The 27,815-nt window shown below is 33.3% G+C and overlaps 1 protein-coding gene across 1 annotated transcript in view; it reads right to left on the bottom strand.

Annotated features, from left to right (window-relative positions):
• LOC131849370 (laminin subunit alpha) overlaps window positions 1-27,253 on the bottom strand; it is a 68,095-nt gene extending 40,842 nt beyond the window's left edge. The window contains exons 1-23 of the mRNA XM_059199440.1: window positions 27,052-27,253; window positions 22,100-22,246; window positions 17,215-17,342; window positions 16,043-16,151; window positions 14,933-15,103; window positions 13,545-13,761; window positions 12,102-12,311; window positions 11,396-11,589; window positions 11,236-11,311; window positions 10,755-10,892; window positions 10,040-10,151; window positions 9,273-9,448; window positions 8,610-8,786; window positions 7,827-7,949; window positions 7,417-7,575; window positions 4,899-5,152; window positions 3,851-3,993; window positions 3,251-3,389; window positions 2,666-2,854; window positions 1,820-2,164; window positions 1,190-1,342; window positions 550-724; window positions 92-252 (exon numbers count right to left, since the gene is read on the bottom strand). Coding sequence (XP_059055423.1) covers window positions 92-252; window positions 550-724; window positions 1,190-1,342; window positions 1,820-2,164; window positions 2,666-2,854; window positions 3,251-3,389; window positions 3,851-3,993; window positions 4,899-5,152; window positions 7,417-7,575; window positions 7,827-7,949; window positions 8,610-8,786; window positions 9,273-9,448; window positions 10,040-10,151; window positions 10,755-10,892; window positions 11,236-11,311; window positions 11,396-11,589; window positions 12,102-12,311; window positions 13,545-13,761; window positions 14,933-15,103; window positions 16,043-16,151; window positions 17,215-17,342; window positions 22,100-22,246; window positions 27,052-27,249 — 3,894 coding nt within the window. The 5' untranslated portion in view covers window positions 27,250-27,253. The remainder of the gene's footprint in view (window positions 1-91; window positions 253-549; window positions 725-1,189; window positions 1,343-1,819; window positions 2,165-2,665; window positions 2,855-3,250; window positions 3,390-3,850; window positions 3,994-4,898; window positions 5,153-7,416; window positions 7,576-7,826; window positions 7,950-8,609; window positions 8,787-9,272; window positions 9,449-10,039; window positions 10,152-10,754; window positions 10,893-11,235; window positions 11,312-11,395; window positions 11,590-12,101; window positions 12,312-13,544; window positions 13,762-14,932; window positions 15,104-16,042; window positions 16,152-17,214; window positions 17,343-22,099; window positions 22,247-27,051) is intronic.
• Between the last annotated feature and the right edge of the window lie 562 nt (window positions 27,254-27,815).

The raw sequence follows: 27,815 nt of genomic DNA, 5'->3' as shown, positions 1-27,815 counted from the left end.
TACTGTGTTTAACAACCTTCATTTAACCTATTTCTAGTCTTAAAAAACAAACATCGCCATGTAACTGAGTCGTCTACACAATTTGTCTTACCAAAAAGGTGATATTGATATTTTCATTAACGGGAAACTGTTTTCTGTCGTCGCCTAGTTGTATTAAAGATCTGCAACCGGAATTTGAGGGACAATGCTCTACAGGAAGCGTCGCCTCATAAAGTTGGCCATCGATCGCAAGTTTGACATCAATATTACTACCTGTAACGGCATTAAAATTTCGATTATAGTTAATGATACTCCGCCTGCTGCTTTTATAAACAGTCAATATAGTTAATTAAAAGATATGTTGATAATAACTATGTAAATGTTTTTGAGCGAACAGATCTGAATCTTTTTCTAATTTGGAGATAGTGTCACGTAGTCTGCATTCAGAACTTTCTATAGAGTGTTCTGATGCATTTGTTTCTATATCGAGAGACCTAAAAGTACCTTGAAGATTCTCTAGTCCAAAACCCCTTAAATAAAAAGGACTTCTCGCCCTGTTAAAGTACTTACGGGGATGATCTGGTTGGTAATAATGCACCACGAACATGTAATCGCTTGGACCCGGAACTTTTGTTTCCACTACGACCGGCTCTGTGCTAGACGACAGGTAGACGACTGTAGTCGAATTGTCCAGGATAGGCGGACGAGTGACGGCATCTCCGCCTGATCCTGATTCAATTTCCACCTGATACAATATTAATATTATTGTTTAACATGATGATTTACATTCTCTGTAAACACTAATATATATCTGTATATTTGTTAGAAGATCTAATCCTTAGATATTGGGGTAATGCGGTTATTGGAAGTAGTAGATTCAATAGTCCACATTACTGGACTATTGAATCTACTACTAGATTGCTAGCAATGGGCCAAAATGTTTACCATGTCAGATAGTCCACGCGGTTCCACCTGGAAACCATAATAATAAATTCCTGCCGAATTGTCACGATGGGCTGGCAATTGACCTGACCACATGTTTATCTTATCATCCTACATTGGTGATTCCATATCTTAACATCCATTTTAAAAAAATCTTAGATATTTTTATATTGTATTTAAATATTAATAAGACACCAACTGCAATTTTACATTACATTGTGTATTTATGTTAAGAATGAAACAGAAAATTATTAGTGTTATACTATACCTTTTTAGAATCGACTGCTGCCGAGAAGACGGCTGGTTCACAGCGTCCATTACGTCGTAAGCAGTACGGCCGAGGAGTGATGTAGTCCAAGTTCCATTCCGACTCTGGTATCGCTATAATCGACTTGATACCTGCTAAAGTGTTCCTCTCACCCTGTCATAGAAATATTTGTATAAGAGAACAGAAGAAGCCTTATCACTGGGAGATAGCACTAAACTGCACTGAGACAGCTGGGGGGTTATAGCCCACAATAGTTAAGTTTCTGATAAATAAACTTATTCTTAGCTAGATCATCAGTATCTATTATTTAATTTGACCACCCGGTGCTCTAGAAGTTCAGCACACTTAACTTCCGATGGTCGGGAGTTCGATTCCTCGCACGGCACAAACATTTGTAATGGTCTGGGTGTTTATAGATATTAAAAAAAAAATATCTCCCAGTTGTTTAGTACCCATAACACAAGATCTGTTTAGCTTGGGACTAGATAGTGCTGTATGAATTGCAGAGGTATATTATTTTTATGTTTGTGTGTCCAAGGTATATCTGTTATAGAGAGTGCATAACTAAAAGTAATAAATGCAGAACTGCTTCCAGCAAATTAAAAATATATTTCTTTATAGTATACTTACATTTAAATAAATGACGTTATTGGCAGCTATGACGTTGAAGGCTGATATCATCGACAAATCATTCACAACAACTTGTCGACACGGTGACGTGTATGGACAGTTATTTAGATTGACAATAGCATAGGACTCGGGCCCGTCGCCTGACTGGAATCGAATCGTCGCAGTATTCCTTGGACTGAACATTTCACGGCCCTCTGGTGTGCTTCCAGGGCTCACTGGAGTAACATACTCGATTAGAATATGGTACCTTCCTGGTGGATCTATCTTTATATCATACTGCAGTTCATCCTGGTCATTGTTCAATAATGGTATGGTATTAGGATCCACGTTTAATTCCTTCAGTTGCTGTAATGAAATAATAGGGTCTTGTTAATTGAAAGTAGATAAATAATATTGTTACGAGTATATATGACCTACTTATTGAATACAGATTTAATATATTGTTTACTGTCAAATACAGATTGATGTACTTGTAAAAAAAAAATATTAAAGGAATGCAATTCTTCTGGAAACTAACTTATTATTTATGACCATAAATATCATCATAATCAAAACCACAACAAACACAGTATCGACTGCAGATCTGCAGAGCACGAGGATATTGTTTTCGTTTAGGCTTGGCCTCAAATATGTTTATTTATGGTAGAAAATGCCGTAAGGCGTTAAGTCCGCCATATGTACTTTTACCTTGGTATTTTGTGCAGTGAAGTTATATAAATAAATAAAATAAATAAATTTATACTAGCCTGATATCATTTTAGTGGTATCACTCCGATATGTTAGAAATGTAGACTGGTGTCTTCTCTACTCTTTGTTGTACCTACTAATTTAATCTAATACATTTACCTGTTCTCCTTCAATAAATGCCGTTACACTGGTGGTTAGAGTGTTGATGTCTGCCTTCGGACGTCCAGCTATGCTAGGGTAGACATAATGACGGCACAATTCCCTGTCCTCAATAATGCATGGTTTCTCCACTAGCTTGGTAAGTACAGTAGCCTCATAGTATGCTTCTGGCACTAATACGAAGTAGTCCTATAAATAGAAAAGGAAATTTGTTGAAATGAAACATCCAACTTTATATAACGGTTTCCAGAGAAGTTTATATGATAAATCTATAAAGATATTAATACATTATTAAGAAATTTGATTCCAAGATTTTGGGTAGCCTAGTGTATAACTTTAATATTGCCTATTTTCCCAAAGTTGGGGTACATATATAGGCTATTTTATTATTAATCTTATAGTTATAGACTAGGCTACCCTAAACTGTGGTTTATAAAATGTCCCAACACTTGGTGTGCCTTTTGGCGTAGGTCTCCTTCAGCTCTCTCTCCATTAAACTCTGTCTTCCGCAACCCTATTCCAGAACGGTCTCAGAGTTAGATTGATGTCGTCTTTGCAGTCTATAATTATTTATTATATACTTACAATCATGACTTCCTTTGTGGTTTTAATTGTGACTGTCCAGTTGCCTGGGTTCATAATGAATGGAGCTGGAGCTAGACCTTTTTCACCAGAAACAGTGACCAATTGGGGCTCCGTGGTAGGTTTTAGTAACACGCTAAATCTGAAATACATACCAGTCATTGAGTACAATTCTATATTCTTGTTACTTACATTCCATTTTTGACTAATATTCAGATAGTAATTTATTCTAATATAATTACTATGGTACACAAGTGTGAATGAAGTAATCAAAAGGTATAGATAACTAAAAAACCCAAAAATAGCAAAGTAACTACACTCACAAAATATATTCCAGATTGAACATTATTATAATTTGTATAAGGAAAGAAATGGGGAGCAACAAAATAAACCCAAATAGCAAAAAGAATAGACATAATCTGTTCACTTTCGAAGAACATACAAAAGTTCTTCGAAAGTGAACAGATTATGTCTATTCTTTTTGCTATTTCGGTTTATTCTGTTATATATATAAGAAAATATTGCGTCACAAACGCAATATTTTCTTATATAAAAAAGTTCCTACATATTGCAGATGGATGAAAAATAGCCCCTTGTACTTACTGCTGTTGTGTAATATCTACGACACTCTCTGGTGTGATGATGATGGTTGCAATGACCGGGTCACGGAGCGGGTTTGCATATTTTACAACCATACGATACAGCGAGGACTTCGATAATATATGCACGATGTTAATTACCTCGTTCTATGAAAAAGAAATTTATTATATTAAAATAATAAATAAATTTATAAAAACAATAATGTCAGGACAATTCACATTACTGATAGAAATACATATATTTGTATCAGTTTTCATAAACACATATATTATATATTTATAATATATATATTATTTATAATAATAATATATATATATTGTAAATATTTAATATACATACCGTTTATATTATACATAGAAAACACGCAGACTGATATAAATAATCACATCATACTGATGAATACAAATGTTTGAATCATGTAAAGAAGCAAAGCCGTGACTATCAGAACTAAGAAGGTGTGCTAAACCGCTAAAACACCCAGGCTGTAATTTTTATTATGGAGGGTTATGAAGCACCATCTGGTAAAGTTGCTTAGTCTGGCTATCATGACCAGTACAACAGTTTTCAAAGGGAATAAAAAAATCCAAAACTATACATTTTGAAATTTTTTTAGCTAGCCAGCCAGAATACTCAACTGAACCATATTCACCTACAAACTAAGTTAAATATCAGAAAACAATAAAACAAATGTAATTTCCATAGGATATTGTTCATAGTACTACACATTTTGAATGAGTATGTTAAAAATATTTTGAAGTTACTACTACCACAGATAACATAATATCTACTACTTTGCTACATTTTTTAAAGATTTATGAATATTATTACTGGCTTAAGACTTACTTTACTCTTTATGACTAATTTGTGTAAATGTGTATAAATATTGGAATAAAACGATATAATAAATGCATTTAGAATGTCAGTAATACTTGTAACACTTGTTAGCCTCAGTGGTCTAGCGATTTAGCACACTGGTTTATTTCCCATGGTTGCATGGTGCAAACATATGCAGTCATGAGTATGGTTATTTGTAAGTTGATAGTCAACCAACCTGTAGAAGCGTGAACACCACATAACCCTTCCAAGAGTATCCTGGGAACACCCGCTCATTATTCCTGTATCTAACTGGCCCTGACTGTGTGAGACCTTCTTCAACCTCATATTGAAATTGATGGAGGGTAGGGAAGTAGTGGGCTTGGATGGGACGGTCACACCGGCGACCTTCCACACGCGAATGGCAGTGACACTGTCCAGTTAACTTGTCACAGTTGTTATCTATTGATCCACCAACATCACAGTCACATTCTGAAACAAACATAATAATGTTTAATTCAAATTGGTTCATTTAAGTTTCTTGTAATAAGAGCCACAATAGTGTATTTTTTTGTTTATAAATATTGAGTACCTGCATCTAATTACAATAAAAATATATAGAAAGCTTAGACAGAAGATAAGATTTCAATTTATATGTTATGTTAATAATGGTAATATTGTTAATCAAGACAGTATGTAAGTTTATCTGCAAATTTTCTAATCATATTTTTCATCAAATTTAAAAAAATGTTATGCCACACTTTTCACTTTAATGGCAAGTATGTTGGAGTATTTTAAAAAATTAATTGGAGAAGACAAGAAACACACCCAATTACTATATCTCCACTGGAACTGGACATAGATACATATAGGAGTTTTACTACTACAGAACTCAATGTTTCAGAAATATGGATGCAGTGATCAACAAGATCAGATGGAAATGCATAATCGTTGGACAAACTTACTACTGCATGCTGTCACAGAATCTGAGAAATCTTTTCTGTTAGTTAATTTAAAAGGCTATCATGGAAAGACTACATATTGATGACTTGTCAGCTGTTCATATCTTAGCCTTGGCTGTTCCATTAAAGACGATGCTCATTCCATACTCGTCAAATTCCACAACTTGGAAATAAGCATTGAAAACTCTTAGCCCAAGAATAAGCTTTTTTTTAGCTCAGTGATAGAATGTTCTCCATGTTGGAGTTTCTGACTGCAGCAAGGCACAGTGTCTTTATGGATGTTTGGTTGTTTATTTGCAATTAAAATGCTGGACACATATAAGTTTAATCGTAGTTGGTTGGGTTGCTGGTGATAATGGAACAAGGCATCGCTTACATTGCGCTGATGAAATCACAGGATTAGCTCATTGCCTACCATAGTAGTGCAGTCTGATTCAATATCAAGAAATATTAAAATCGCTGCCTTGGTCACGATAGGCTCTAGGCACCTCAAACATTAGGACTATTTCACTATCATTTTCACTATGTACGTTTATTTCTAAAACATTCATTCTTAATTTACTAAGAGTTCTTCTTTATTTTGTAAACAAACAAATCTGTGAAATTCATTTCTCTGTCAGCTGTTAACTCAATAATGACAAATGAACGTCAGACACACATGTGTCAAATGTTAATGTCATTAATATACTGTCATTCCGCAAAAATAGCAATAAATTATAAAAACAAAAAAAAAATACAAACGTAAAAAAAATCCCCAACTATGACACTACTTTTTAAGTTAGGTTAAATTTACTTTCATTGCTTGCTGACTTGTTTTTAAGTAACCCGCTATAAGAGTCCTGTATTTCAGTTATCCGGGAGTTGTCGGGCGAACCTCGTTGCCCCGGTATTGATGCCGGCCGGGGCAAAGAGATTCGCCCCGAGGCCCTAGCTATCACCTCCCTAAGAGGGTGACCAGTGTCAGTCAATCTATATATACTAGATAATATTACAAAGAGGAAATATTTGATTCTCTGTTTGAATAGGCTTCAAAACTTTTAGGATTTTACATTAAACCTGATTAACGGCAGGGATCTTTAAGGAAACTTCGATATACATAATCGAATTTCATGAAAATCATTATAACATATTATTATGAAAAATGCTGAAAAAGACCATATATCCCGTAGGCTGCATTATTTATAAAAAGCGGTCATAAATCTAGTAAAAAATCGTGTTCCAACTAAGATCTGGAGATTTCTCAGATTATTGGGAGTAGGAAAGGCTCAATATTCCAGTAACATTAATATACTCGTAATTAATGTTACTGGAATCGTCTTAACAGGGACTTCTGCTTATCGGTTGTGTAAACACATTCAATGTTCGTACTTTCTCAACTTCAGACCTCCTATTATTTTAGTAAATTCTCTTCACTTTTAGTAAATTTCCGAACAATCTATTTCTAGTCTTCCATTCTTTTGCAACGTATTAGTCTCAGTTATAATACGACTATGGCTCTTGTCAAGATTACTGATGCCGACAGTTTCTGATCATCAGAAAATACAGATGATGAATTAACATCAGTAGAAAAAACGTATAATAATTCTTAGACAGTAAATATATAAAAAAATATAACTTCATTGCATGTCAAACTAATTTTAAATAATCTGCAGCATTATATATTAAACATAAATGAATTATAACATACCTACCAATAATACAAAAGTCTTAATAATAAGTTGTACGCTGTATAATACAGCGTACAACTTATGAATAAGGCTATAAATTTAATAAATAAATAAAAAAAATACATACCCGTACATCCAAATACATTATTAGATTCGAGTTGATAGAAACCGTTCTGGCACTGATCGCACTGTCTCTCGCCGACGTGCATCTTGCAAGTACATTGACCACTGCGGGTTTCACAGACACCAAGTCCCCCGAGAGTACCCGACACATTGCAACTACACTCTATAAACAAAAACATTTTAAAATCAATACAACCTGTACCGAATGTAACAGAAATAATCTTTATTCATATAAACTCCATACAAGCATTTCGAATATACATATTTATTTTTATTCTACTAATTATTAGAAAACCAGACTCAAAAAGGTGTATAAATAAGAAAAATATATATTGTTATTTCTAAAATCTCGGGTTATTTAGTAATTACAGCATAAAAAACTAAGCTAAGTAATTTGCTTCTAAAAAATCATACTTTCGCATCCAACCGGGTTGTAATCTTGGAGATTCCAAAACAGCGGCATACAGTCATTACATATACGGCCTTGCACTCTTTCTTTACATAGGCAGAGTTCTCCTTCAGGTACTGATCCACAGCCTGCGAATTATAAGCATAATGCGTAAATACAAGAATAATGTAAAACAAATATAATTAATAATTAGTCACCATACAGACTTCGCTACTGAGTGATTGGGCGTAATTGAATTAATTAAAAAATTAAATTTTCTAATGTTCTGCATAATCTTCTTCATTTTTCTTTAAGTAGTTATATAATATAATAGAGATATATTTTTTTTACAAAAAATATAAGCATTATAGACTTAGAATTACAGAAAACAGTATAACATATGGTACTTTTAAGGAGGATGGAGATTTACAGAAAAAAATAAACAATATCACATCCAATAAATAAGCCCAGTAAAGTCATGAAGCTGTAAAGGCTAGCTACAGCCAACAGCATTAAATAGTTAAAAAAAATTAACTTTATATAGTAATAAATCGAAATTTCTATTTGTCTCGACGTTACTTGAGAACGACTTTATTAATCTTTTTTATTTTTATATTTTGTAAAAAGTAGCAAGTAGATAACACTTACTTAATGTACCATAAAGTACATTAAGTAAGTGTTATCTTTGAATACCTAAATGGTGCAAAAAATCTAAATGTAGTCATTACTTTATCTTGGAGCGTTTTACATTTCGCGCATTCACTTAGACGGGACAAAGTCTGGCGGTCCATTTAGTATCATATACTTACCAGCAAATGACGCAACTACTCCTCTTGGATCGCAATTACACTCTTCACAGGCTGGGTAATTGTAAAATTGTGGTTTGCATCGATCACACTTGCTCCCGTCAAAGTTTGGTCTGCAGTGGCACAGTCCATCATCGTCGCATGTTGAACCCAATGATCCCGACAAGTCGCAATTGCAAGCTAGCGAATATATGAACAATTAGATGATACATTAAGCAGTAGAATGAAGAAAAAAATTGGATACAGATTATAATCAGAATATACCTATAATACTTCAGTTATTATAATTTCAAAGCATATTTATTTAGTAATAGTGTGTGTGCCTGCGGGATCACATAAATAACCAAGCCATAAATATACCTAGCAATAAATTTCAATATAAAATATATAAATAGGATGTTTTTCTACGATTTTTCTTTAACAAAGCAAAATTTTAGTTTACATTCATTTCAATATTTTTTTAAATATAAAAGTCCTTTTAAAGGTAATGCATGATATATATATATATACTTTCAAGTAGGTATATATACCTACTAATAATTAACTAATAATTTGAGTTTTAGTAAAACATGATATTATACCATATTTTTTTTCTGACGATTGGGTGTAACGTGTAGTAGTTACTTTGTAAAATATAGGTAATGATAATGGAATTTAGTTGCTTACCCAAACAATCTGGAAATTTGTAGTAGCCAGGGGAACATTGGTCACACTGTTTGCCGCCAAAGTTAATGAGGCAGTTACACTTTCCGTCGGCGGAACAGCTCGTGGATGTGGAGCCGGTTGGAGAACAGTTACATGGTACGCAAAGCCGATCGCGACCCCTTACCTCCATGTAGTAGCTTAAAAAATCACAAATTGTAATATAAACACTAACCAATTTCAAAATATTTATTAACTTTAAATGAACACGGGGTCTTCTAAAAACACATTTTTAAATTGATGATAACTTTGTTGAATTCTTATAGGATGCGGTATTTACTAGGATGCAATTAATTATTTCTAAAAATCGAAAAGATGTTCGTGTAATCGACATAAACTCGCGTGGACATAAATGCACATACATACTAATGCTAGAGATGCGAAAGTATGTCAGTCTTTTTGTTACATTTTCTGATGGCTGTGCGGATCTTAATGAAATTTGATATGAATATAGACAAAGATGACAAAGACGGATACTAGATTTCTTTTATCAAATATATATTTTTTCATTATTTTTAAGTAAGCCTTTAGCTGCAGGTTTTTTAATAAAATAATAGATGAGAATCGAATATTTTTGGCGTTCATTATCGTCCATAGATAGGCTTCACAAATATAAATGTGGAGTGTATGGAAGTCACTGGTTTCACTAGTACTACATAAATATATCTATCAATATAATGTAATTTAGAATCATACATTTAATGTGAGGAAAAACTTAAAAGATATCATACCCAGCAATACATTGGTCGCACCGCGCTCCCCCGAATCCAGTTTTACAGATGCACTGACCCGTAATGTCATCGCAGACGCTTTTTTCCGTTCCACTGATGTCGCAGTTACAGTCTGTAGGTACATTTTTTTTAATTACATTAATTTTTTTAACGACACGTTTATGGCCTGATGGTGAGTCCTACATTCACCTATATACAAGAACATCACCACGTCGTCATGTGAAGCACGTGGTACTCATGGTTTACTATTCCTGCCTACTAATATGTCATGGCTCCGTACTCTGTATCTTCACAGTTACATCTCATTCCTTATACTGTTACAGCTTAAAAAAGCATGCTTAGTTGAATATAAATAATTGTGTATACTTTCAGGACAGTTTATGTACTATACAAAATTGTGAAAAAAAGTATAAAACAGTGCTAATCAGTCTATGAATATTTAGCAGCCATGACTTTATTAAGTTGATATAACTAGTCAAAATGATCCGACCTTTCCTACACTACATTTTCTTTTTTGTAAATATGAAACATGAAATAATGCTGGCCCACTTGATGGTAAAAATGAGAAATGTGTTTACTTAATTGTCCTGTTTACAATAGTCGTATAGATAAACTTTTTGATATCACTATTTTAAATATAACAGTGTATAATAGCCCATACGCAAGCCTAATTATCTACGGGGTTGTTTAAAGTTCGCCATGAAATGATACTTACGTTTACAAGTAGGGTAGTTGAAGTATCCAGCTTCGCATTGGTTGCATGTACGGCCGCTGAACTTGCCCTTGCATTCGCATTGGCCGGTTTCCTTATTGCACACTTGGCTTACGGACCCGATTTTGTTGCACTCACAGTCTGCAAACATACATAATATACATTACTATAGAGTTACCGTACATTATTACTATAGTTGTATGTACTTACACTACTATGACGGTCTTGGTTCTCGGTTTAGCACACCATCTCCCTTTTGATGGTCGATGATTATCTTCCCCAGACGATACAAACATTTCTATTCATTAGTATGTTTTATTGTATTGGTCTGGGTGCTTATTATGTATATTTTGTAAGTATTTACAAAAACAAATGTTTTAAGTGTTTCTATCAGTTATCCTACTAATATTACAGCATATAGAATATAAATAAACTATTCATAAGTTTTTAGTTCGTTATATCTATTCTATTTCATAATACTTACTTTTACATTCTGGCGAATAAAAGCTATCCGCACAAATTTCGCACGAGTCTCCGGCGTAGTTGAATTTACAGGGACACTGAGGAAATATACAAAAAAGTTTGTAAATTTTTATTGCTCAATATTTCTTTGTTATATTTAATAATATTTCATTTAAACTTACCAGCCCACCTATAGGTGTGCAGTTATTTCCTTCAGTTCCATTCAGATTGCAGGTACAAGGCTTGCAGTCTGGATAGTCAAAGTATCCGTACGCACATGCGTCACAATTTGGCGGCAAAAACTCCTTCCGGCATTCGCATTGCCCAGTTTCTTCAGCACAGTTTCCGGTTGAGTAGTGCAGGTCACATTGACAGGCTGTGTAGAAATGTCCACTGATATAGAGTAAAATCTTAATATAATAATGTGATATACTTTCACGACTGTTATTATTATTGACCATATAGTGTAGTCAGAGGCATTGAAAATTGTTTGTGTCGTGGTCAACACCACAGTTTTATGCCCACATTCGAATTTAGAATAACAGTGGCGAGGCTACTGTTATGTTACTTTTATTTGTTATTATATTTCTTTCACAGAAGAATGAACCAGAAATACAAATTAATTTATTATAAAGCATAGAGATTTTTTTAAGGTGTTATATAGGTATATCTAACACCTTAAACAATATAAACAATTGCATTTTTTTTAATGTACATATATATTTTAAAATATATATGTAATATTTATCAGTTGTCTAGAAACCGTAACACAATCTTATCTAAGCTTGGGATTAGATGACGTTGTGTGTATTATCAATGATTATTATTACTCCACAATTCACCACATATAGTTGGTAGTTATTATTATTAGTATGTAAAGTAACTCACGTTGACAGACATCAATCATGTCCCAGGTGCTTCCACGTGGTCTGTAGAAGGTAGGTCTACATTTATTACAGTTGATACCCTCTGTATTGTGCTGGCAGTTTTGGCAGACGCCACCTCCTTCAAGTTTGTTGTGGATATCCAGAGATAAATGCTTCTCATCCACCTCAGGGTCGTACTTGCATTCGGTTGAGTGGTTATGGCAATTGCATGCTGTCAATAATATATAGTTGTTATATCTGTAACGTTACTATATAAATATTCGAAATACCTGGAGACTAAAAATATTTTTTTATTAATTTATGTGTTGTGGAATTAAAAGATTGGATATTATTGATAACAATTTCCGTTGTATTTAAAAGTTTGTTCAGATATAGGTCTCTATTTCCTGAACTTTCGTGGAATGGAATTACAAATATTTTATTCAAATAAACTTAAATTTAAGCACTTTTCGTAATAATAGTAGACTTATATTTTTAATATATCACTCATTCGAAAAGCTATTTCGAATGAGTGGTATTTTACACGACTTCCAACCTTTTTTTTCCAATTGTTTCCCAACTCTACGTATGGCATCGCTCCACCTAGTTGTAGGGCGTCCTATACAACATTTATACGCAGTCTTCCATCTAGAACACGTCTACCACAGCGACTATTGTTTCTATAACAGACATAATTGTCCACTGTCTTGTGAGCTTTTAAAGTAATTACTTTTATGAAGTAATTCGCCAGATGTAACCGACATAGAATATTAGTCATCGAATAACAATACATTTTGATTAAATTGTAATCTATATTTTACTATGTAACTGGAAAGGCGAACAAGCTGACGGTCAACTTAATATAAAGTGGACAATACCACGTTATTACGCGACGTCCGTGGCACCCCGCATGCGTTATCATTCACGACAAATAAGCTGTCATGTTTCGTGCTTAGTAATTTCGTATGCAACCGCCTGTCCTAATAGTCCAGCTGGCAGGGCGCCAGGGAAAGACGATGGGAGATGTGGATATGGTACGTTAGTATACCACCAATATTATTTTTATATCATTATAGAATGGTGTCATAACGGTATACGCAGACGGGGCACTAATGAAGGCTGCTATGAATGATTGAATGTTAATCCATTGTGGCGATTACACAAGTAATTAGCATTTTTTAGGGATTATAATGGAATGATCCCCGTGTTCGCTAACGGGTTACGCCGCAACCCGTTAGCGCACCAGTGGAGGACCAGTAGAGGATGATAAAATGAACATGATGTTAGGCCACTTAACCCATATTGGCGAATGGCAATTTACCACAACGGTTACCAGGGGGAACGGTGTGGAACTCAACCGGGCACAATGTACTATGGCACTACGTTACTAATAGGGTTAATAGTCCACATTCCTAATACTCCACTTTTCTCAGTCATTTTATATTGCATATTCAGTTACACTAACGTTCACACTCGAATCTGTCCCAATTCTGTGAAATTCTCCACTTTTTCTGCTCGAAGCCGGGGCAACACTCAGCACACTGGGGGCCGCAAGTGTTGTGCTGACATCTGCAGACTAGTATATTGCTTTCACTGGCCGGATCCGCCGGGTCGCACGTGTCTGCATGGCCGTTACACATGCAACGACCTCCAATACTGATATCTTTGATACTGTAGAAGTACTATAGGAACAAACAAATACAGAATAAGTAATGACCAGGTATCAATAATTAGTCAGCTAATTATTTATGCCGCTATTGTATCCGTAGTATTCGGAATAAGACTACACATTTTTATATATAGTATATATATTATTTTTAATATAATAAATATTTATATTTCTTTTCAAATATAAATGAAAAAGCATTCAAATTGAATTTCAGAGATTAGCCCGCTTAAACGCATTGACAAACAGTACTGTGCTTAATTACGATTTTTTTTACCTTCTCTTGGAAAGGTAGATCACAGTTCATAAAGCCATTACCTTCGATAAGAACAGATACCTGGAGATGTAGAAGAAAGACAAGATTCCGACTATTATTTTTAAAATATAAATAAAAGTTGTGTAAGTTTTTAAAAATGAAACTTTAGTATCGGTAATACTAAAAATTTTAATCAATTAGGATCGAACTTCTAACTTTGACGATCAGTAGGTTTAATACAAATCATTAAATCAATCATATGTCACCTATAATAGCCCTTTTTTACATCTTATTTTTGAGAATGTTCTATGGCAAAATATCTTGATAAAGTCTTGTTTATATGACTTATGAATGTTTGTTAGCAATGAGTGCATATAATATGATTGATGATATAAAACAACAGTAATTAACAGATAGTCATTGTTCATACTAATTTTACGTGAAAACAATGGACAATCAAACATTTTAAAGTAAATTTTTTATTTACATTAACTGGATTTTCTGGATTACATGTCGCTAGTGTTAGAACTAAGAAGGTTCTAACAACTTTTCATGATCTGCACTCCTAGTAGTCAATCTTCCCCAATCTCTGCCTAGGAATTCGTATTAACATTCGACTTAATATAAAATAAGTCCCAGAATAATCAAGTCACGATTAAAGTTTACGTTGTTTAAAACTTCGTAAGCTTCCATATAAATTATTTTCTAGCTGTGCCCTCGACTTCCCTTTGTTCTAGTGTGAATTTACAAAGTATGCAGTTCATTTAAACAGAAAATCCAAATTGAAAATGCATTCGTACGCTACTTAAAAACCCTAAGGCACAAATACCTACTCCGATATTTAGTAGTGACACGTTTAGTTTATATACATATAAATTTAGAGAGCTTCGTCTGTCTCCCTTTGTCTGAGGGGTTAATTTAAATTACGTACCCGCCTGGTTACAGTAGGGTCCTGCCTAGCAACCGACATGAGATGACCTAACATGTTCTTGGTCCTTAGCAATCGAAGTCTGACATTTGTAGCTCTTGTCCATTCTTGAAGAACCGATGAGTTGAAATACTTATTTGCTGATGGCCGATAGTTGAGTAGAGAAATTGGGATCTGAAATTCATAAAATTGTTAGTAATAAGTTACAAAGAGGCACACTTAATACTCGTAATAATTAAAATAGTTCCAAACATTTGAAAAATCAGATTAGAAAACCGATTTCGAATTTCGAATTAAGATGACATTAAATTAAAACTCACAAACTTTTTTTCAGTTAAGACTGTTTATTTTTATGATTGTAAATAATTACACATGATTAAAACTTAAAAATTTGGTGTGAATGTTTTGAGTCAAATACCTAACCAAATATCAAGAAATCTGCATCCATCTAGACGCTCACTACATGCACAATCGAAATCACAATAGGTCTACTCTGCAGTCTAATCTCAAATCGATTTTGCAAGTACTTCTAGTACTGTTCTATAGAAATTTAATAAATACGACGATAACTGTATAAATAGATAATAGTCAGTTAGTTTTTTCTTTGACCATACGATTTTTTTATACTACGATAGTGGCAAACAAGCATACGGCGCTACTGATGGTAAATGGTTATTGTAGCCTATAGAATTTATATGTTGATAAATTCTATAGGCTACAATAATTCTAATTGTAAGACTATTAAAATGTATAAAAAGGTATAATTTAATGTCATAGGATTACAATTATATATTTTCAAAATACAGAACACTTTTCTATAAACGTGCCATTCGTTGACATAATATATTTTTTATTCGATTTGAAAAAAAAAGATTGCTACAATACCAGTACTTGTATCAGTGTAATACCAATTAAATCATTTGCTACATTTCTGAGATATGCGTACACGAGTGTAACAACTATAATAATATATTTAAAAAAAAAACAATTACCTACTATAATAATATACATTATAATTACGTGCCGTAATTGATTCCTTTTCTTAATATTGAATGTATTAGAGCTGCACCTCGTTTACTATGTATGTAGTATAAACATTATATTCTCACTCACCTCTCCACCTTCTAAGGGAACAATTCTGGAGTATTCAGTGCTGCAGATGACAGAATCGTCCCGTGTTATCGGTTTTAGACTCTCCTCTCCAAAATATAGTTGACAATCGCTGAAAGTAATTATTTTGTTAGTCGCTTTTCAAACATTATAATCTTAGTTATAATGCTTGTACTTTGTTTTCTGTCTCCTTTGACTGTTTGTAATTTATACGGTAGGTATCCATACTAATAATTATAAAGGATCACAAGGACTCTTTTTGAATAATTGACATCGTGTAAAAGAAAGTCGCACGCGCTGTTAGTACGTTTACATCTTGTTATAAAATTACATTTTGTTATAAAATTACATTATTAAACTACATTTTGTTATATATATTTACTATATATTTATAGTACACGTATGTCTATTCGAGGTCGGAGCACGCAGCTAGTATATAATATTCTAATGCAGTTGGCTGCAGATGGCCTTTACAGCTTCATCGAAGATATGGGAAAGAGAGCAGATGGCTCTAAATAAGCGGTAGAACGTTTAGGCCTAAAGGCCAACTCCTTGACAGATATGATTTTAGACTGAGAGCATCACTAGGGGTTCGAGCCTCTGCTCAGGCATCCGTAATTTTAAACCCTATTTGAATAGGATGGGGAGTCGATCGGAGGGGAGGGATAGATCAAAGAGGGCGAGCAATGATTGCTTCATTTCATCAGTTGATATATTCTTTATTTTTTCTCTATATCGATTATAGTCTAATTGCAATAGTCTTGAGCGATACCTATTTTAGCAAAGCAATGTTATTATGAATTGATTGTCGTTTGTTTATTTCAGTGCTATATCAAAGTATGCACTGTGTTAGTGTTACATACGTAGAAATATTGTTTAAGCCAAACTAAAGTAATGTTCCTATATAAACATTTAGTTACAAATATATTAACTAATTTAATTATTATAATTATATTAATAAAATAAAAAATGCAATGTAACGTATATCAGCCATAACAATTCTCTAAAATGGGGCAAAATATCCACGTTACCTTTAGATGGACAGCGTCGCGGTGAACAGCCTAGAATGCGATGGTGCGATGAACTAAAGGTATACAAAAAGATCTGGTTGACTTGGAGACCTTTGCTCAATAGTGGGACAACATAGATTAATATTCACAATAATAAGTACTCACTACTGAGAATCTGAGAAATACTGCCATGGTTTGTAGGTTTTTCCGTAATCTGTCGACTTCTCCAGCGCCCACAACCCTGGACGTGGTGAAATGCCCATCCTGACGAACACGTATGCTACGTGGAACTCCTGGATGGAAAAATGGTTGGTATATAATTTCTCTGTTTTACTAGAATACAAGGGATTATGGTAAACATATGCCGGATAACATTTTTTAATGTTACGGATTTAGAGAATATTCGTAAGCCAAATAAAATAGAAAATGGAGGAAAAATTCATAGAGTATGTTGTTAAATGTGGGTCTAGATATATGCTAAGAAAGTTGGGAGTAATAGCCCCTAAAAGAATGAAGGGTGTAACATTTTGTTTTTATTTCATTTCGCCACCTGAACTATCAAATATTATTTGACGTCGTATAGATGCTTTATTAAAAATTGCTGTGTGATCACAATCAATCAAATCTATCACATCTACAAATGTACACGCATGCAATGTCGCTGGCACCACAAGTTTATAATATACACAAATAGTTATTGCAAGTTAGTTTTACGACAAATATTTTAAAAATAAATACTTTTAAAATCAGTTTCTATTGTACGGGATTGTAAAGGCAGAATGTAAAGCCTTGTGCTATTGATCTTGATGGCTTTATTAGAATAGAATGCTTAATTTTATTTAAAGAAAAGCCTTTATTTAAATAAAATTAAGCATGTTTGAATAAGCATAGTATTTTTTTAATCTACTACTCATTCGGAAATCTTACTCATCATAAGACGAACGAGCAAGAAACTTGCGTGTAGCTCTTATAAATAATTGCTGTAACTTTACATTTTAATTCGAAATGTACGAATAGAAACTATCAATGAGCACTAATTCATTAGAGTCAAAATATTAAATACACAATAAGATTAAATCAATCGTAGTGATTAATGTAGACCAGTCCTTACATGCAGGACAGGCTTACTATATTACTCGTACACTATCTACTGCTACTAGATAGCTCTTTGGCTTTTGCCTAATACACAACTTAAGACATATAGTTTTTATTTAAAATTAAAATTTACAATTTTACAACAATTGTAAATGGGTCAACCCCATTTACAATTGTTGTAAAATTGTAAAAATCTATTGCTTTTAATTGGATCCAATTACTATCTCCGTCCTCAGAAAAAGTATTAGATAACTACTATAAAAACTGCTCTATCTAATTTGTTTCTAAGAATATTTTTAATAGGAATCTATTTGCGATAATATAGTCTATTAATCATTCAACCTTGCCCTTCGGTAGTGTATAAAGTTATCGTTTACCACTATCAACACCCACAGCGTCCGGTGTGCACGCGGCCTAACGTCACGCGTTTACTCGATGTTAATATTTTTTTTTACAAAATAAGCTGATCTGGCAAACGATTTGTCTCCTGCCGCCATTTTTCAGGTTATATACATTTATTACAGCGCCATCTACTACATACTTTCGAAATAATACAAACAACCCCTTTATAAAAAACCTTAAATTCGCAATAAAAAGATCTGTCATATATTTGGGCAAAATACATAGGGAAACTCAAATTTCTTATAAAAAAGGTTAGTTTAGGAAACAAGCATCGTCATGCAAATACAAATAAAATAACTTACAGACGTTATGTTATAAAATCAGGGGTAATATTGGAACAGTTATTGTGAGGGTATAATCAGAAAAGATATCTCTCTCTCTCGATTTTGCTAAACATGAGGCAATCTAAGAATCTTGCGTCTACTATCTTCATGCAGCCTTTGATTTTAGTATCATGTCTAATGCCGTTTAAGGCTAAGGTATTTTGTTTTTTGGATAATGATGTCATGTATCAAATCTAGTTTCTTTGAGTTACAGACGTTAATAATAATGATGTCATTCTAATGTTACTTTATAATTATGTGATAGGTGTATATTAAAGTCCATGCATTATTTATTTTGCAAACGGTACATTCAATAAATAACGCTACCCAAAGATTGAGTTATGGGTACTAAAGAACTGATATGAATACGTAGATATTTTTTCTAATGTATTTAGAACAATATACATAGAAAACACCCAGACGATACAAACAATGATACTCTTGAGTAGAAATGTTTGAACCGTGCGAGGAATCGAACCCGCGACCATCGAAACTAAAGTGCTGTGCTATACCGCAAGATCAGCCATGCTACCAAAATACTAATAATAAAAAAAGTTAATAAAGAAAAATTAAAGACCTTGGAAAGTAAAATCAAGTATTTTTTGTAGTTGCATCTGGGATTTTAAATGCTAGAACATTTGTTTTTGGTGTTCGTTTATACATAACATTACAAATAGGTCTATATTTTTATATGGTATTAGTAATATATTACATTTCAAGCACACAATCTTTCTGATGCTATATGTCAGTTGGTATTGATGTTTTGTGGAGGTTTTAGTTTAGTTATTTTATGCTAGATGGCATTGTTACGAAATATGTATAATTATGTATTGTCCTAAAACAATATAAATAATATTTCACGTCAGCCAAATTCGTTTGATGTATACGGTAAATGAACGAAATCTAACACTTATTAAATATAATTTGATATTTAGATGAAATTATAATATAGCAAAAGACCTATTGATATATTTATACACCATGATAAAATCCTTAAAAAAGAAGGTCATTGTAAATTATTGTAACGGAACCAACAGCTAAAATCTTGTGTCTATCAATTAGTTACTGCAGCAAAAGAAGTGATATAGTCTAGTTTGTAAAATACGTGCAAGGAATTTAGTTAATTAACAGAAATTGACATATGAAACAATTTGGATATATTTTGTCTTTACACTGTTACTGATGTAGTAAAACGACAAAAGGATGAAGATAAACTAGTACTAATACAATAATTATTGCGGGAATGATTTGTGAGAATATTTAGCAATAGGGAATGGTTAAGGTAAATATCACACACAAAGTTCGCTTCGCAATATATCAGCAAAAACATAAGGTTTCATATAACACAAGTAGTAGACAGCGTTTAGTTACAGGAACAATCGCTGAGCATGACAATGTTGAATAAATATTTAGTAAATGCATATTTCGCGGCAGCTCTATCTACAAGTGCACTGCAAAAATGAAACCTCCCTCTAAGGTGTTACGCCTTATTTTCGGTCATTTGACTGCCATATATTACTTTTCAGACCGCTAACTTTTCTGTACACCAGGAGAAAGTTTATTAGTAATGGTATCTAGTCTCGGCAGCCACGCCGTTCCTCTAAAACTTATTGTAGGTTTTCCTGGTGAATTGTTTAATTCTATGGGGACTGAATAATTTTATCCAACACTATGCCAGTACTATACCACGTTCTGTAGTGTAGAATACATTGTCTTATATTGTAATTATACAACCAAAAAAATTGGAAACAGCTCGCATAGCATATATACTTTGGCGGTCGAAATAAATGGTGTAATTCATACTACAAATATAGAGTTTACTAGTTCATTTATGACAGATCCTACTCTTTTACAGTTAAGGTTTAATATAATATACAATATTAAACAAGTTAAAGTTTCAATCTATGAAATAACCTGTGGCAACAGAATTTTTTAAAATATAATTTCCTAATTAGTCAAAAAAGCGATATATTTTCAGATTATGTGAGATTGGAATTTTGTTTATAAACAGCACCCATATTTTTCTGAGTCGAGTCCCTACAATCTTGCCTACATTGTGCCTATATGGGACAAAATAATTTAGATAGACATGTAATATTTCTTACAGACCTAATGTAGGAGAAGTGCATTCAATGACTGTCGGTGTTGCTGTTTCTAAAATAACGTTTAAAGTTTCTACTTATTGTGTTTTCTAAATGAAGCACCATGTCTTGCACAATACGTCTGTTACTCTATAATTAAGTTCCAGGCTATAATAAAATTGATGTCCCTAACATGGTGAGGTAACGTGGGTCAATGCACTTTCAGTCGCTGTGCACACTATTTCGGGATGCCATGTCCCGGATACACGATGAACACATTTTATGTACATATTTGTGAAAATGAATCTATTTCATTGTATCATTACATCTTCGGCATAGAGAGCAAGAAATGAATAAATTATCACGAATGTTAGAAGTATTAAACGAAAATTGTCCACGAACTACAATTTAAAATTCTTTTTACTATCACGAATAGACATTACATTACATTATTAAAAGTAGAACCAATAGGTATACTCTACAGGACTGAGATTAGGAGTAATTGAAAACATTTTTCTAACATATACGTATACGAGATCTACGCTTAAAATATGGTAGATGAAAGACGAAAGATGTATGAGTTACGAAGGGTGACTATTATTGGTGTTTACACCTACCTCTTACATAGCCTCTATAGCGCTATGTAAGAGGCTTTTCTTATTGTTTTGTAAATCTATAGAATATTATAACAAACGTTCCTATTAAATATAAATCCCTACCTTGATATTTTGTTAGTATTTACTAATTATAACGTAATCCTAGTTAAATATCTATTTCATCACGCCTTTTAAATAACGAATTCATAATTTGTCAATAAATTTTATTTTTTGTACAGTGTTATTTTTTGTCAAACTGATTCTCAGGTGAAGGATCCATATCAAATCAAAAATGTATCCCAGAAACAGTGCTAAGCTCCCGCCTTGGCACGTTAGTATCAAATATGTATATCAAATATGTCTATGTTAGGTGTTGTGTTCACAATAACGTCGATATTTGACAATACCTCTGACTACCCCCATCTGGGATACCTAACAGTCATTACGGTCCGTTTATCTTTTGTCTTAGATCATACATAACCTCCCTCTCTGGTTTTATATGAAAATTGTATAAAAATAAGTAAATAAAATATTCTGTACAAATGAAAATTACCTGTCCGAGATCAATGGTCAAATTGATTTCATTGTACTTCATCCCCCTGGATAGGGGCGGACTCTGCCACCAGGTTTCCATTCCGTCAACAGCATATTCTGGCGGGTGATTTTTGGAATCCGATGTTGAATCGCACACGTCACATATCTGTAAAAAGATATTTTTTTAATAACGAATAGTCTATATTTAATTGTTTCTTGCCACAAAGAAGTCTATGGATTCTGACATAATTAGTTTGTTATTAAACTGGGTAGGCAACTCTATTATTACCCTTTTTAGAAAGAACTATCAAAATACATACAAAATATTGGCAAATATAAAGTACAGTAGATTTTAGAGCTTACACCTTTTTAAATTTGGTAGAGTAAGAATGTAACTGTGGACAGAAAGTAAGTAAGTAAGTAAATATATTATTATTTATACAATATATAACATAATCCTTAGCAAATAATAATAATATTAATATCTATCGTAATATGTTCGTACGATAATAATTAACTTTCAGAAAGCAGTAGTATGAATCCAAGATCCATCCACAAAATATATACTGAGAATTTAGCTGCTATATTATATACAAAGTAACTTGGCTTTACAATTCTATGCCTCTTTCAAAATGTAATAACCCATAGTATTATCATAAATGAATAATATAAACCGGATGGAAACATTTCTGAATTCGTATAAGGAAATGTTCATTATTATCTCCAAACAAGCCACCATTCATATTTTATCTATGGGGTATCGCCAAAAAAAGTATTCAAACATCGGGAATTCGTGAAACAAAAGAGTCAGGATGCGCAAGCCCATTTGGTCGCCACATGTCCGCAAAAAAGGCCACGAGCGGGACCCGAATATTGGCGAAGACAGCCGATCTTCACCGAATAGCAGCAGGATTTTGTTACAATCTGCCAGAAGTCCCGTCTTCGGATCGGGTTTCGATATTATGTAAATGAACCTCACATTGCAACGCGATGACACTTGTGACGGGTTAAGATTTATAGAAGGAATACATTAAAAAAACATGCAATCGAACAACTGTACAAAACTGTTCAGTTATTAGTAACTACCTACTTAACTTTTATTCTCTTCTGAAAAGAGTAACATTATCGATGTAAACTTTGTATACTTGACATTCACTGGCGGCTAGAATATGTCCTACATGAATAAATAATTTTTTATTTGAATTTATTAATACATATTTCATTACATATTTCATCCGGCAAGAGCTTGTTTTATTAAAAGTTCGGTTGTCGAGATAAGATCGTTAAACTACAGGATAAGCTATGACAACTTAGAAAGAGAAATGGTATTCCTACAGAATGGTAACGATTGATGGCCGTCACATGATATTAACGTGATGTCCGTAGTGCTGGTCATGTTCACATCTATAGCCTCCTGTTACCATTAGCCATCAGGTGGCTTGTTTGCCATTACGCTTAAATACAAAAAATATGCACAGACTACCAAAAATATAAAACAGTATTGACTCTATTGTTATAAACTTATTACCAGTAGAATTCTATGAAAAATATAAAAATAATGATAAAATTACATAACACAAAGATATTGACAAAATAATGAAGTTGAACGAACAATGAAATAGTAACTATTATGTCTGAAGGTGCCACACAAGTAGTTCAAGTAACTGATAACTAATTGAACACTGTATAGACTCCCCACGATGATCTCAAAGAAGAGGTGAATTGTATTTTTCCTTATTCAATATAAAAACTTCATTTTATGCAGCTTATAAACATTCTTTAACTTTATACAGGATATGTATATAAAGAGAAATGTCTAGATATATCATCTGGATAGGTATATAGCCAGATACGGCAAACACCATTAAAATAGTCCGCAAAAAAATACCGTATACTATTTTTTATTTATATTTTAGAAAAAAATATTTAGTAATATATTTACAATGGTTACTGATGCTTAATTAATTTCAAACCTTTATCAGGAATAATATCAAAGTGGCTATAATGGAGTTGCAAGTCGGCACTTCTTTTGGTAAAAATTAAGATTAATATTTTTTAGATTCATCTTAATCGGAAGTAAAGGAATAGTTAAATATTATTACATTATTAACGTGTGCATAAACAATTGCTATTTTTACGATAACAACAGACATTGCAATATAATAATACTTTAGACTTAATTCATAGCCCTTACTAGGATAAATAATTTATGCAATTAATAATGATAGTTATTAATTAATACGGATTCATTAAGAAAGGATTTCCTGAAATTGTCACGCGAACGACAGGATAACGTGTTTCACCAAAGTGAAATGGTAAAAAAGAGAGTTTTTCGGAGTACCTACTCAAATCTGATATGATAAAACTGAACTATAACAGTAAAATTCAGAATTCCCTGAACATATTTCAATTTTGTTAGATTTCACAACCATATATGTAATGGGGATAAACACATATAAAATAAAATACTTAGTAAATTTTGATGACATGTTTGTTTAAATAAATATTTTTTTTATTTTGTTTTTTGCAGGAAACGGATTCATCTATCTGTCCGGACACAAGTGATGATATATAGTTGGTCGGGTTTTCCCCTTATGGTCTCCTCTGGAGCGAGTCCAAGGAGCGTCCCTGCGGGGTTCTGAATAGAGTCGTTGATTTAGTTTCCAAGAATCAATTTTATATCTTAAACTAATTTAGCTGAGGTCTAATATGTTCTACTACAATCATAAAACAGCTTACACAGAAAGCTGCTTGACGGCCTTTTACAACATACCTCGTAAGTTTTAAACTATATATTTTATACTATTATCATTCTCGTTGTGGATAGCAGTCAAGACAAAACTGATTTCCTATGGGAAAATGGAAGGATACAGGTAACGGGACAGGTACTGGCTGTAGAGTACTTGTAGAGAAAAGTAGAACATTTGTTGTCTGAGAGACAGTGTAATCTGTTAAACTAACGTGTCGTTTCAGAGATGAGTTAACAACGAGCGTAAATAAAATAATGTGTAGATATAGGCTTACAGTGCCCGGTTGCCTCAGCGTTCCACATTAATGATAATAAATCGGATATATGATTTTTTTTAAAGGATGGGAGAGCAAGTTTCGTCATCGTGACATTTTATTATTGCTGTTTCTAATTCGGCTACAACCGAATTCGGTCATTCATTAGATATGCAGTTCGGAGGTCGTGGTACGATAAACACCAAGAAATTATACGCTGTCTGTAATGTTTTATCGGTTGGACCTAAGCGGTTATGAATGTGTAACTATATTAGGTATTTAGGCAAGTGATAAGTCTATTTATATATCACTTGATAATTAAGGTAAATAGCTAGTTGAATGAAACATTTGCCCCCTACCACGAAAACATGTCGAAGCCTCACGTAACATAAATCACGGGAAATATGTTGTCATCATAGTACGACTGCAGCCGTTCATACAGCAGGTATACGTGAGAGTTTATTTGGAACACGTCATGCAATTTCCGCAATGTCACACGATGCCGTTTTCAGCAAGTTTGAGCTTGGTTTATCGAAATACTTGGCACATCGAAAATTTCAATTAAATTATTTCATGGTACACTCTATCTAACTGATAAGTTTTTTCGAATTCTTTTTTCTTTTAAAAGAGTTTTATTTACCTTATATATATCGCAATAACATTTGTTAATATATTATTATATGAAGTTGTTCTGAAAAAAGGAATCGAATGCAACGGGAGTTGATAGTTAATACAGTGTAGTTTCTAATATTTTTTATATATTTTTACGTAGGTAAAAAAGAAAAGGAACATGATATTTTGCTTATTAAACTCATGATTGATTGTTTAAAAAACTTACTCGTATATAGAACATTGTATTTTTTATATTAATTATTAGTTTGTAATAAGTATGGTAATTATCTAGAATGTTGAACTGATTACAATGGTAAAAGATTGATTTTTTATTTTTTTATTCATATGAACGCCTAGCTATTTAACGACATAAATTTGTAGATATATTAAGGGATAAACATCTTGAAATTTGAAAAGTCTAAGTATTATATAGTAATCTTTGATGGCCTAGGTGGTCCAGCGGTTTACATTATTTGCCATGATTGCAAGTTTGATTTCTCGCATGATGAAACGTAGTATATTATGTACATATAAAAAAATGTATGCAAGTCTTTGTAACAGTTGTCTAGTCTCTATAATACAAACTTTATTTAGCTTGGGACTAGATGGCGCTGTGTGAATTGTCCAAGGTTATTATTGTGTAATGTTTCATTTTCAAGGATATTTTTATAATGTCCAGAGTATTCATTTAAAAATTTACTGTCATTCCTCTACGGTTGCCAAGTTCTTGTATAGCTTTCGTAACAACGGAGCCATCGAACCCGTTATCAGTCGGATGGGACGCAACAGGACGCGCGATAACATATCGCTGCCTCCCTTTATCTAACGCTCGCCGAGAAGTGATGCTGTGTTACTACACCAGGAACGACAGAAAACATTTTTTTTTATTGTTTATGTATTTTTTTTCAGGCAACTAGTGTACTACATGACATTATATCGGTTAGATTTTACGTTTAATACTTTCATCCTTATGGATGTGACGTCGTGGCTGTCTACAAGTAAATGTATATTTTACGAGTATATCATAATAAAAAAAATTATATGTTTTTTAAAGCATTATCCGATAATCACACTGAAAATTATATAAACCAGTTTTGACAAATATGTACAAATTAAACGTTTTGTAGGATCTCAATTATCGGAATCGCATAGTCCTATTTTAAAATTTCGATACCCCATTCCGGGCGTTCGGACATCGACCTTCTGGGACCTTCAGACCGAAAGATTACAAGATTTTAATATTCCGCGGTGTTTACAACAATAAGGATTAAAGTGTTTACAAACATACACCTACACAACACTGTATAATGTCCTATGCGTGTCTATTGGCAATAGCAAAAAAAAACAAAAAGTTACCTGTCCTTGTATCACGTGTTCATCGCCGTCGGTGTTCGCGCCAGCTAGCTTGCAGTATAGCTCCGGCCCTTCGTCGCCGCATGTGGCGGTCGCGGTGATCTTCTTGCCTTGCGCCAAGTTGAAGTATGGCGGAGTTAATATTTCCGCGTACGCTATGTTTATGAATAACAAGCTGAGCGCGGTCACCGACCGAGCCATGTTGAGCGCGCGGCGGCCCGTCGCCGAATGAAATGATCACACAGCCAGGGGTTGCGTACGCGCCGCCTGGACGTGCACAAATATTTAGGGGTTCAGATTTATTTTGATCAGATCATCCTAGAGTGCGTCGTGGCCTATGGTTTCTACCCCGACTTAGACCTGAATGTCGTGAGTTCAAATCTCGACAAAACCAAGATGCTTTTTGTTACAATATATTTGTGACTCTGTAGACTGTAGACTTGCTAGGTATGTCAAGTGAAGATGACCACGACGTGATGATGACCAAGTTGGTTGTTGTATATGTAAATACACGTTGTATTTAAGGTAAATTTGTAAGTAGGTCACTAGGCGTTAATTAAGATATTTTTTACTATGTAAATGTTTCTAAAAATTAATTATTAGCCATGTAGCTTAATACTGCTTCACGTCTCCGGTCACAAAGCTCACAAACTTCAGATTCTGGTCAATTGTTAAAATAGAGACACAAACACAAATCGTCCTTTAAATTAAATAAGCATAGTCTGTATTTACGATCAAATAGAGTAAAAATATCATTAAGATGTCTG

Source organism: Achroia grisella, unplaced genomic scaffold (genome assembly GCF_030625045.1).
Source record: "Achroia grisella isolate CSIRO2021 unplaced genomic scaffold, CSIRO_AGI_Agris_v1 utg640, whole genome shotgun sequence".
In the NCBI taxonomy this organism is placed as follows: domain Eukaryota; kingdom Metazoa; phylum Arthropoda; class Insecta; order Lepidoptera; family Pyralidae; genus Achroia; species Achroia grisella.
This window is presented reverse-complemented; position numbering and strand designations above follow the sequence as displayed.